Source organism: Nelumbo nucifera, chromosome 7 (genome assembly GCF_055504915.1).
Source record: "Nelumbo nucifera cultivar China Antique chromosome 7, China Antique-T2T, whole genome shotgun sequence".
In the NCBI taxonomy this organism is placed as follows: Eukaryota; Viridiplantae; Streptophyta; class Magnoliopsida; order Proteales; family Nelumbonaceae; genus Nelumbo; species Nelumbo nucifera.
Window position 1 is genome coordinate 22,562,166 of NC_142655.1, and position 13,674 is coordinate 22,575,839.

General features: G+C 36.2%; 1 protein-coding gene across 1 annotated transcript; it reads left to right on the forward strand.

The window, feature by feature from the left end:
* The first annotated feature begins 766 nt into the window (after positions 1–766).
* LOC104593555 (putative aquaporin SIP2-1) lies at positions 767–8,583 on the forward strand. The gene is made up of 3 exons (XM_010253455.2): positions 767–1,152; positions 5,612–5,872; positions 6,295–8,583. Exons 1-3 carry the CDS (start codon positions 868–870, stop codon positions 6,463–6,465), a joined length of 717 nt encoding a protein of 238 aa, XP_010251757.1. The 5' UTR covers positions 767–867; the 3' UTR covers positions 6,466–8,583.
* Positions 8,584–13,674: the final 5,091 nt, after the last annotated feature.

Below are 13,674 nucleotides of genomic sequence, written 5' to 3' on the forward strand. Positions count from 1 at the left end.
CAGATCTTATAGATTGTTTGCACCCACATTCAGTAGGATTGGATGATCTCAACCATACCTTTCCAAAGCAAAGACCAGAGATTCTATTAGGTTATGTTTGGTTGGAAGGAAAAAAAGTAGAGAAAGGAAGGAAAAGGCAGAGAAACTTATATATGGTTTCTAAAGCTTTCTTTACCTTTCCTTACTTTTTCCTTTAAATCAAACACAGACCACCTAACTAGCTTAGACATCTGATGGCTAGATTAAAGTAGTGTTTGGTATGGTTTATTTATCAAATAAATGGTGGTATATCATCACCAAATCAGTATTTGTTCTATTATAGGGTTTCGTATGCTTAATTATAGATAACTTTTTGCTCTTGATTTACGTGCATGGGAAAGTTTCATATAAATGCTTAATTGTTTTGATGAGATGGCACCTAATAGTGCTTAATTGTTAATAAATTATAGCAAAATGTTTATCAACCATTTTTCGGTTTTGAAGACAAATCAAATACTAATAAACGGAAGCCAAAACTCATCTCATCTTGACAGTGTTTGTGATGATTTCTTAGGCGAGACCTATTGGATAATGGGTCCAGACAGATTATCATAGGGTACCCTCATTGTAACATTTCCCAGTCCTAATATCACATGCATACGAGTAAACAATCAACGATGTGGCCCTTGTTGACAACTGGCAAGCTTGCTTATAACCAGTCAATTGGAGCTCTGTCTCCCATTGGTCAACAAGTCTGAAAACCAAAGCAAGAAGGATTAGAAAAAGGCATAAAATGGCAGATTCAACGTCAAGGAACTCTTCTTCTTTGGCTATTTATGCAGCCAAAGAAAGAAAAGTCTTGGTGAGGAAAGACAACAAACATCAACAATGGCCGGAAATCAAGTGATCTTCTCGGATTTTCTCATGTCTTTCATCTGTGTATGGTCAAGAACTCTCAGCAGCCTGTTTGTAAACAATTTTCTAGGGTTTAAGTCGGATCCCAGAGGAGAAATAATCAAGGGCATTCTATACGTGTTGAGGTTGTTCTTTTATGGATGGTTGAGTAAGATATTGAGAGGTGCGTCTTATAATCCTCTCACAGTGTTGTCTCAGGCCATTTCTGGGAAGCACAGTAGGCTCTTTTTCACTCTTGGTGCAAGAATTCCTGCTCAGGTTAGCTGCATGTTTCTATGTTTTTTTATAGATTAATTAAATTCATTGGGTTTCTGTTGATTCTTGCATGGATTTGATATGATTAATTGCGGTTTGTTCTGGTCGAAGTTGAATGAATGATGGTTAACTTGTTGCTCAATTTGAGTCTTGTTTTCATTGGTTTAATTTCTTTCAGTAATTCGTTTTCTGAATTGGGTTTTATTTGTTGAGTGTGGACATTAATGGCTTATATATGCCAATTCTGGCTTTTGTTTTCTTGGATGATCCCAGCAGATATGGTTGATCATTTATTATTCTCATGTTTTCTCAATAAGCTCTGAACTCTAAAGTTTGGTGTTCCTTAACCCAGAGCTTTTAGCTTCTGGGAGAGAAGAGAAAGCCTTAAGAGGCTGTAAATGATGCACTGTGTATGTTTGTGGCCTTGTGGGTTGCTACATTAAGAGCCTGAGTGTGCAAGATTTACATTCCTATGGCTACCATAGAACTACTGGTAGTGGTACCCAGAAAATGTTTAATTATGTGACGAAGAATTATTGCTCATTATTAAATTTTATTGAACTTGTCAAAATGTCATACTTTTTTGCTCAAGCCATAAGTCACAAACTAAGAGTATAGAAAGGTCTTTTTAAATAAAAAAAATATAATAATAAAATAACTATTCAATTATTCGTAAAAAAATTCCTATTCAAGTTAAAACTTAGGTGCGCTACTTGTTTGGTGCATGCAAATAGGGTACCAGTTTTGAAAATAAAAGAGAAACAGATAGAAATTGAGTGAAATTTCTTAATTAACAAATAGGGAAAGTTGTCAAGGAAATTAAGGCCCCGTTAATAGGGGTTAGGAATCGGAATTGGAATGGGCTATTCCAGTTCTAACTGTTTAGTTGAGCAGAATCGGAATCCTATTCCCATTCTGGGTGGATTGGCATTTTCCCATTTGAGGGAACGGCGATTCCCTGCCCCTTCCTTGGGTTGAATGAAATTTCATTGCTGTCGGTTCCAATTTTCATTCCTATTCCTGTATGAATCAAATGGGAATAGACCATCCCGACTGATTCTAATTCCAAAAGATTTTGATTCGGATTCCAGCAAAGGAGGGACCATGACTCCCATGGTTCCCCCTAGCTCTGCTCCTAGTTGAGCGAAAGTTTTTGGTGCACTGAGCCCTAGTTTTTAAGCTAGATTCATTTAAACCAACTGTTGGTGGCTCAGTTCATAGGATCTTTGACTGTTGGAATAGAGACCGGGGATCAAATCCTGCTACCCCACCAGGGTTGGGGGATTAAGGGAGGGGGATGGGCAACCCCTCCTTGTGTAGTCTCCATGAAGCAAAAAAAATATTGCTAAATCAATCCCATACAAAATACACTCTTGTTAAGGAATTTCACATAATTCCCTTCACATTTTTCCTCGACTTTCTATTTTTCTCTTATTATTTTCTATCAATCTAAGCATATATAGCTTTAATGATCTTGCCTTAATTGTATTTGTTTATTAATTTAGACGTTGCAAGGATGGAGACAATATATATACCTGATTTACTTTCATCTCATTTGGTTTGATTCTTACTTTTTTTAAGTAGTTTTCTTTTTAATTAATCTTCATTTACTTCTATGTCAATGGGAATTACACCCATTCACATGCATAAAGCCCAAATATTAAAATGGGAGAATGACTGTTCAACACACCATGAGAATTCTTAGCCCCACTGTACAGTTGGGGTAGATGCCAAATTGAAATTGATGTCAACTCACAGGTGGCTATTGGTGTTTTAGGGTGGGAGTACTTATCATTTTGAATTATATAGAATTGTAATGGAATTTAGAATTCTGTAGTTGGGTGCAATGTATTTTTTCATTAAATATATCAAGCGCACAAGTTTGACAAACTTGTACCTTGTTTCCAGCACTCCAATGCATGTTCAATCAACTAACAACTATGATAAATGGAAATAGATATATTTTAATATGGAAGAAAGCAACTCTAAACTGTACACTCCATGGAGGACCATTTGGATTGGCTAAATGTTCAAATCAGTTCTAAATCCCACTTTGTATTCTAAGTCTTCCCGGACAAATACTAGTCATGAAAATAATAATTATTTTTCTGATGGAGAATTTGATGAGAAAGAAGAGATTATTATTTGGCAGGTAGCAAGGAGTTAACCTCTGCTGTGACTGTCCTTGTGACCTTTCAATAAAATATGAACACGCTAGCATTTGCATGTGACCATTGTCACAGCAGAAAGAGAAGACAAATAAGTTAAACCCTTAGGCTGTGTTTGATTTGAAAGAAAAGGGTAGGGAAACCCATACAAGGTTTGTATAGGTTTTCTTATGGTTTTAAAAATTGAACTGGACTGAATGGTTGGAACAGTTGACCTGAGAATCGGTCAGGTAATCAGTTTTGTTTCACCCTAAATTAAAACTGCTCATGGGCCAAAAGCTGTTTTTAGCTGAATGGTCGAACTGTGTTGATCCAGATAACAGTTTTTAGTCATTTTTTTATTTTATTTATTTCTTTACTTTTTAAGTTATGGGCTGTCTGTTTGAACCAGATGATCAGACCGTTTGACCTAGGAACTGGTGACTAGAACAGTTTCATATGTCTGGTCCGGTTTTTAAAACCTTCGGTTTCCTTACCCTCTCTTCTTTCTCTTACCTTTTCTTTCAAACCAAACACAGCATTAGGGATCATTTGGAGAATCTCTATAAAAGACTCGGGTTAAAGGTCATTCACCACAAGATACTATAATTGTACACCAAAAACATCTCCTGTACTTGTATGTTGTCATTCATGGAAGATGCTTTTAGATGTATGGCTAAACTGCCTTATGGTAGGGTGTGGGTAGCAGCCCCGGGTTCAAGTAGCTAGCTTTTCTACACGAATTAATCTATTTTTTCCTTGTGGAGGGATCTTATGACCAATCTAGACTATACATCAAATAGAAAACCATTCGATTGATCACATGTTCGATCCCAATGTCCATGTTTCTATATATTATTTTGCATTGGTGGTTTTGATCGTGTTGAATACCTCTTGGTTATGTTTGGTTTGAAGGAAAAGTAAGGAAAGAAAGAGAAATGTAGGAAATCTTTACAAACCTTGTATAGATTTCCCTTCCTTTCCCTACTTTTTCCTTCAAACCAAATACGACCCTAGTGGATAGTTGCAGCATGACAAAGTCTTTTGGGAGAGGAATTTAGAGATTTCTCTTGAGCTCTAGACTACTTTTCCATGTGGAAGAAAATCAAATCCATTTGAATTTTGAAAAGCATTAAGATTAATTACAAGGAAACAAAGTCAAATAAGAAAAAGGAGGGGGAGAAATAACATAGCCTGCTCGGTTTTGACCCATTCAAAGACAGAGACAATAGAAATAATTACTTTCTAAGTTTATAGAATGAATGGCACAAAATGACATATTTGAACTAATAGCAGCAAAAAACAATTTATTTAAGGATCAGATAATAGGGACTGATAGTAAGAGATGGCCGCTTATGGTGGGTCTCTTGGAAGTAGAAGATGCTTTTATTTCTCTTCATATATTCTTTTGAATAGGGATGATAAAGCATGTAGGAAAGATGGATTTTTCCCTTCTTCTTCTTTTACAATTAGTATTGTTTTATGAAGTCAATTTCAAGTAAATAAAGATTAATATGGAATTTTACAAAAGGGAACCAAAAGTGTGTTTCTTATTAAACTTATTTCTACATATTTTAATAAATTAATTATATGGGACCCAAATATAACAACTATAAAGTATTAAGTAATAATATGAACAACCTCTCACAAACCTTAACCCCCTTTACACCTAAAACCCTTCTCTTTCAATATGTTTTCTCTCGTATAGAACTCTAGAAACAGGTGCAATATATATGGGAATGGGACCCAAATATATAGAAACGGATTGGGTCATGGTCCAAAATACCTGACAGACCAAGGATTAGGTCATGGAGCCGGCCTCAACCAGGAATTCAAGGCACGTACATAACAACTTCATTAAAGAAGAACCAAACTTCATAGACTTAACATCACACTTAATTAATTGTCTAATTAATAGTATTTTGTTTTAAGAAATAATTTACTTGAAGAACAGCTGGTGGTGTTTTTTATTAATAAAATCCTCAATCTCACTAGAGATTATTTAGTTCCCATATAACCAACCAATTCCCCAAGCCAAAATAAATAAACAAATAACTAAATAAATAACATGAAACAATTATGGAAAGGCTGCTTTTGATGCAAGAGGAAATACGCTGTATTCTCTTCATTAATGGATGTGTGTTTTCTTAAAATTAAGTTACATAGAAATTATACAACAGCTTACACACTAAAGAAGTAAAGATTGATATTTGAAAAAAAAAAAAAAAAACTTCTTCCAAAGATGTTGAATCATTTGGTCTACTAAAATTTGAAATAGTGGATTCAATTTTACTAAGTTTTGGACTTAATTTCAGGTAATGGGAGCTATTATTGCAACAAATCTTATCCTTCGGATTTTTCCTCATATAGGCTATGAACCACTCCTGAAGGTTGACATGATCCGAGGTGTATTAATTGAAGGAGTTCTGGCATTCGCAGTTATAGTAATTAGACTTGAAGCTACTCAGAACCACCCTAACAATTTCTTTCTAAGAACATGGATATATAGCATCTGCAGGCTAGCTCTTCACATACTTGGTTCTGGTCTGACTGGTGGATGCATGAACCCTATTTCTGTAAGTAATTTGAAAGAATCTAACGTTTTTAAAACCGAACTGGATAGGGAATCATTCTGGGGATCGGTTTTTTTTGTCAAATGTCCAACTGTCTGATTTGAATGGATGGTCTATTTTGACAAAAAAATAATAATAAATAAATAACGGCAAAAAATCATTGTCTAGGTCAACGATTCAACAATTCGATCACTCGATCAACAATTTGTCAATCAAATCAATGTTTTTTGGCGAAAATACAGTTTTGGGGTGAAACGGAATTGATCGAATGACCGGTTTCTGATTTTTCTGGTCTGACCGTCTGGTCTGATCCAGTTTTGAAAACCATGGAAAGATCAATGGTTATGAGGCAGCATTTTTCCATTTTCTAGATTTCGATATTACAAGTTTCAATATTGTTAATTAATTATATTTTACTTATGCAGGCTATAGGAAGGGCTTATACTCGAGGAGATCATATAACTAAGGAGCTTATATTTGTTTATTGGTTAGCCCCATTTGAAGCAACTGTTGTAGGGGTGTGGACATTCAGGTTGTTTATTCAGATCAAGGAAAAGAAAGAGGACAAACTAGATAGAAAAATTAAATCAGAATAAGGAGAGTCATTTTCTTGCATTGGAATTTCATTTGTGCCTAACTCATTTATAGGAGTCCAAATCTGTTGTAGCCCTACTTGTAGTCCCTTTAATTGTTGGAGCTCTAAGAACTGAAATTTGTTGTGTCAATGATTGTTGAAGAAACTGGAATGACCTGGGAAGTGTATAATATCCTATCACAATGGGAGGGAAGTTGGATTGGGCCCAACCCAACCATAATGGTATAGGGATTTTAGGTAGGGTTAGGGTTAGGGTTGATTAGGTTGGTTTCAAGATCGATTTGGATTAGGGTTAAGTTTGGGGCCTGGGGGTTTATATCTTTGGGTTTGGAACTTGTACACCTAATTTTAAGGATTCTTCAATAAGGTTAAATTTGTTTCCTTTAGACTATGTTTGGTTTAAAGGAAAAAAGTAGGGAAAGGAAAGAAAAAGTAGAAAACCTTGTATGAATTTTTTTACTTTTTCCTTCAAACCAAACATAGCCTTAGGGACCATTCGCTTGTTTGTTGGTAAATGGAGGGGGTAAAGTTGACCAACATTTCTCCATTTTCTTTTCAATAAAGGTGGGTCCCGTGATAAATAAAGTTCTCCTTCCTATCAGGCAAAGTTATCTCAAGATTCTATGATGTAATATCAATCAATTCTTTTGATCATCTTTTGGTTTGTCATATTTCTCTCACTAGAGACTATACATTTAATCATGGTTTTCAAAACTGGACTGGACCAGATGGTCGGATCAGAAAAATTGGGAACCAGTCCGTCCTGTCTCTCTCAATCCAAGTTTCGTCAATCAATTATTTAAGGAGCGTGAATCAAACATTTGAACACATAAGTTTCGAAAATCACTATTGTCTCTCTCAATCCAATCTGTTGCTGTCTCACAGAAGGTTTCTTTGGAGACTCTTCAACTTTGATGGTTGCAGATTCTCGTCCAAGGCTATGTTGTATCCTGAGAACAGATTTGCCTATAACCTAACAACAAACTCAATGAAACTGAGTGAGGGTAAATAATGTTCTAAAGACAGTGTCTTCAGACGTGCCTCAGAGCTTCTCCTCCAAGTTTCAGTGACCCCAATTCCCAACAGAGGTGATGGTTGCTACTTCTAAACTTAGCCATCGAAAATGCAAAATGGTGGCATGGTGCGGTTTCTTTTTGATTTGGGTTCCTGTGAAGTTGTTGCAGTTGTGTCATCTTCGGAACTGCTCCAATCGGAGTCAAATAAGGGGGAGAGCAATACCAACTTGGAATCGAAGCCCTTGACTGAATAATCAGAAAATTGGGATTCGATTCAGTTGAGAGAGCGTGAGACAACAATAAAAGCATGAGCACAAGATATATTATTGTTTTGAGCATCGTGCATTGCTAGAACTGAAATGGAAAATAGAGACAGAGGTAGAGATGGAGGCAGAAACGGAGGTAAAAACAAAAACGGAAAATGGAGACGAAAGCAGAGCCAGAGCCAGAGACGAGATGGAAAACTAAGATAGAGACGAAGATGGAGATGGAAACGAAGATAGAGACGAAAAACGGTGACAGAGATAGAACAACAATTTGCTTCCTATCTTCTTGAAAATTTCCATCTGTTAGGTTTTATTTAAAAAAATTGAAAAATATAGAAAACAAATTTGACATTTCGTTCTTTCCATTAACACTTGATAGTAATGTCAATTGTCAGAAACAGTAAATGTGGTGCAAGTAAATTGTTAAACTATAAAGATAGAGTTAGGCAATTATCTAAACCACATAACAATAGTGCAAGACAATAATTACAGCCATGTGAGGCTGCAATGCACTGTGGGCAGAGAGAGAGTGAGTAGGAAAACTGGGCTCTGCAAGAATGGATGTCTGATTTACTTTCATCTCATTTAGTTTTCTGCTTACATTTTTTTTGTTAAAATAATTTTCTTTTTAATAGTCTTCATTTATTTCTATATCATTGGGGTGTACATCCATGACATAAAAGCCCAAATATTTAGATATATCAAATGTACAAGTTTGACAAACTTGTACGTTATACCCAGCAGTACTATAATGCATGTTCTATCAATTAACAACTATTGAAGGTTGATGCAATTTGATAAATGGAAATAGATATTTTAATATGGAAGAGTAGCTAAACTTGTACATCTGATATAAATATTATTTTAAAGAAGGTTGATGCAATAAAATAAATATTAAGGTTGATGCATTATATACTATCCTTGGAGGACCATTTGGATAGGCTACATGCTCTATGATTTATTCAAATCAGCTCTAAATTCCACTTTGTATTCCCAGTCTCTCTCCGACAAATATTTAGTCATTGAATATAATAATTTTTCTGACGGAGAACTTGCTAAGAAAGAAAAGATTATCATTTGTCAAGTGGCAGGGAGGTTACGTCTGCTCGGTCGCAGGACTTACTTGTGAGCTTTCAATAAAATAAGAGTTTCCTTATTTATTATTGGTGTTCACGGTTTGGTTAATCAAATCGTGGGCTTCTTTGGAAAATCGGTAATCAAAACTAAATCAAAGCCAATCAGTTAATAAGTTAATCGGTTTAATCGTCAGTTTGGTTTATTAATTTTTTGATTTTTTAATTTTTACAATATATTATAAAAATGTATATAAATATATTAAAATATTATATTTTAAAGAATAAATAATATATATAATATAGAAATATATATATATCAGTCGGTTCGATTAATCGATGGTTTTTTATATTGATTAGCTAAAACCAAATTGACCGATCCAATTAACCGATTTTTTTATTCGATTTCAATCAATTCAGTTTTATTTATTCACCCCTACTTTTTCCTTCCTTCCCCTACCTTTTTTTTCAAACCAAACACAGCATTAAGAATCATTTGGAGAGTCTCTATAGAAGACTCGGGCTAAAGGTCGCCAACTTGACTCGAGTGAACTCGGCTATGCTATCTGCAGCACGTTATGTATGGACACCCTACCATACATGATACTATAATAATTGTACACGAAGAACATCTCCTGTACTCATTCATAAAAGATATTCCAGATATACGGTTGTAATGCCTTGCGGTAGGGTGTGGGTAAAAGCCCAAGACTCAACACAATTGAGACAAGTAGCTAGCTTGGTTGCAGCATGACAAAGTCTTTTGGGAGGAATTTAGAGATTTGTTTTCAAATTTGAGCTCTAGGCTATTTTTCCATGTGGAAGAAAATCAATCCATTTCAATTTTAAAAAACATTAAAATTGATTACAAGGAAACACAATTTTAGTAATGTACTTTCTTTGAGAGAGAGGAATATGAATAGAGGATTGGGATACCTTGATACCAAGGAAGTAATGAATGTCAGATCTTTGATAGAAAACACAATTAATGGCCATAGCTGAGATGAGATTGGAAATGGCTAAAGGAGATGAACTCATCACGATAATATCATCAATATAGACAAGGATGAAGAGAGTCTCATGGCTAGAAAGATGGATAAAAAGAGATGAATCCACAATAGAAGAATGAAATCAAATGTGAATGAGGAAGCTAGTGAGCTTATCATACCAGGCTCGATGAACTTATTTAAGGCCATACAAGACTTTGTGCAAGATCCAACACATGATGGGGCTTCTGAAGATCAACAAAACCAGGCATTGAGTCATATAGACCTCCTCCTGGAGCATGGTTTTTAAAATCAGACCGGACCGGACGGTCGGACTAGAAAAATTGGGAATCAGTCAGGTGATTGGTTCCGTTTTCCCTAAAAACCGGATTTTCCCCCAAAATCGTTGATTTTGATCAGTAAACCGTTGAACCGGGCGATTAACTGTTCGAATGGTTTTAACCGTTTTTTATTTTTTAAAATTTTTTTAATATTTTTATTTTTTTTAGAACGGGCCAAGTGTTTGGTTCGAACGGTCATACCATTCAGCCCGGTAACCGGACTCCTGACCGGTCCAGTCTCCAGGTCGGTTTTAAAAACCATGTCCTAGAGTCCTCCATGTAGAAACGTTGTAGTAACATTCAATTGTCATAAAACCCAGCCACGAGAAAGAGCAACATGTAACATCACTCGAAGAATAACAGGTTTCATAACCAAACTAAAGGTGTTTGTGTAATCAAGTCCTTCACACTAATACTGTGTTTGTTTTGAAGGAAAAAATAGGGAAAGGAAAGGAAATCTTTAGAAACCTTGTCCCTACATTTCCTTTCCTTTTTCTACCTTTTCCTTCAAACCTAACATAACTAAGGGTAGACCTTAGCTATAAGATGAGCTTTGAAACGCTTCCATCTGGATTATGCTTTATGCGAAAAATCCATTTTCATCCAACTGTGGAGGCAAGGAGCAAAGGAGTCGAGTGCCATTGCTTTGAAGTGCATTGATTTCACCTTGCAGAGTTTGAGGGACAGTACATATTTGGTGGTAAGAAAGAGTTTGGATTTTCGGGACCATCAAGGAACAAGTGATCATAGTGTGAGTACAAAACTACAAACAACCTGTGACACATGCATTTTTAAGTAAGAGATAAATTAAAAATTTTAAAGGGTGCAAATCCATTTTGCAACATTGAGGAGGGGTCCTTCGTCTCAATTAGAGGTCTAAATCGGGCTGTGCCATTCATGGCCCGATACGAACTTGGACCGGCCCGGTATTATCATGCGGGCTGTGATGGGCTTGGGGTTTTAAGTTCACGGGCCGACACGGCATGATACGACCGAGCGAATAATAATATATATAATATATTAATAAAATAAGTATATTTTAATTTTATTATACTAATTTATTTAATTATTGTATATATAAAAGCAATTTTATACATAAAATTTATATAAAAGCAATTTTATACATAAAATTTATATAAAATTAAAATTTTAAGTTATTTGTTAATTTTTTTTAAATAAATAGCTTTGGCGTGATGCACGGCCTGACTTAGCATAAGGCTCGGCCCACAAGCCTGCACGGGCCTGGGCCATGGGCCTTACCAAGCCAACCCCCAAATTTTTCACCAGGGAGGGTGACACGGCCCATGACGACCCAGAGGCTAACACAACACGACCCACTTTACACCTCTAGTCTCAATTTCCAAGGAAACAAAGTTTCATATACATGAATTTGCATCTAGTACACCAATGCTTGTAGCAAAATCTTGTGACCACCCAACATCGTGTCCTTGCATCTCTTTTTATCCTCAAAATTTACTCCAAGTGGAGGGACAGCCACTTAAGAATTTTATGTTAGAGTGTGGGGCCCATAAATTCATGGTCTATCCTTGTTGTCATGGGGTTGCCTACATTTGGTTAAGTGCATAATGCATGAAATCTCTCACCTATTTATCTTTATCCTATTTTTTATTCTATTTTATTGACATTGGATCAACCATTATAAAGAAACAAAATATCGAATTTGCCCTTTATTACTTCTCAAAAATTCAAAATAAAACCCAACTAATAGGTTCCCAATCCTCCCGGTCTTGCCAGAAACCGAACTATCATCGGAAATCCGATGGCCACCACCTGGACCATGAGTCATCAACTGCGAGACCGGTGAACCCAGATCAAGTTCTTTGAAATCTGTCTTGTTGTACTCGCAGCACAAGGCGTCAAGAAACCGATCGGACAGAGAATCAAACCCGAGAATATACACAGAGAATCAAACTACAGTGTACCTCCGACTGAAGGCATTAATGGAGTTTCCGTTGATCAAAACTACATTAGCTTGCAGTGTACCTCCGCCAAGGAAACTCCATTAGCTTATCTGAAGGCGTTAATGGAGTTCCGACGTCGGTGTTGACGCTAAGGCGTATCTGGGCACACCTCAGGGGGTCTGGTCGCAGACTTCCAAACTTCAGTTTCGTTGCCACACTGGATCTGCTTCTCTACTACTACAAGATCCGGCGGTAACTAGTGGCATGCTGACCTGTTATCATCAATTTATTGAGTCAAGAGCAAACTGTTGAACACCGATTATAGAGCGAAAAAGAAAAAGGGGCGAGAAAGCGAAACAGAGGGATGTTACAGGTTGAACGCTGATGGATTATGGAGCAAAAAAGAAAAAGGCTTTTTTTGTTTCACGGAAGCTTCGGAAAGAACCGTTGTTGAGTCAAGATGAGCTGAAACCTATCGAGAATTTCTGTAAGTGTCCGTCCATTGGGAGCAACAGCTGTTTTGCCCCCTACCAGCTCCAGTCATGGCGACTGCAATGAGCAAAAAGAGAAAGTTGGTTGCAGATGGAGTTTTCTCTGCAAAACTCTAATGAGGTTCTTATGAGAGAGCTCGCTAAGGATGGGTACTCGGGCATTGAGGTTCGTGTAACTCCAATGCACACTGAGATCGTCATTCAATCTACTAGAACACAGAACGTTCTCGGTGAGAAGGGGAGAAGAATTAAGGAGTTGACATCTGTTGTCCTTTTTGGAAGACGTTGACATCATCTTTCAGAGAACCCAAACGCCCTTAAATTATTTGCTAATGAAGTCATGGTTAGAAGTCAATTAGAACTCTACGTAACAGGTCAGTTCAAGCTGCTAGAAAATAATTTAAGGTGAGATGGCGTCAGTTTATTAATTAATGTTTGAGACTTCTACCCACTTATTTAAAAATAATAAATCAGAATTAAAACAAAACCCACTTCCAACCTACTTAGATTGAAATCCAATGGTCTCAATTGTCAAATCCATAGATAGAGTTCTACTGTGGAAGCTTAAATCATAGATGATTAGGAGAAATTTCACGGCGGTTTTCTGTTTTCAGCAGCATCATAGATGATATTGCCTGCAAATCCGCCACTAAATTAGTATTATTAGATGACCCCAATTGTAAATTCTTCACAGCGGGGCTATAAATATTGCAATTGTATGTCAAAGATCAACTCACACATAGAGGGTAAATAACTAAATATTATGAATACAAGGTATAACATGTATACTCCTGTTGTGCAACATTTAATTAATTGAATTTGTGGCTAATTTACTTTTAGTTTTTCTGTTATTTATTTATATTTGTCTTATTTGTTTGAGGGAATAATTGTTACTTCATTATGCTATTGCCTAATCCCTTATTTGAGAGAAATTAGGGGTCACTAACAAATAAGTAACAGAAAAACTTTTATGTTGCCAGTTTGTCACTGACCCCTCCTTACTATATATGGGTCAATGACAAATACCCCCACTGTTAGCTTACCAGAGGCGCTAAATTATCAAAATGCCTTCTTCGTAAGTCAAGGGGGTTGAAATGAAATTTTCAAAATGATGA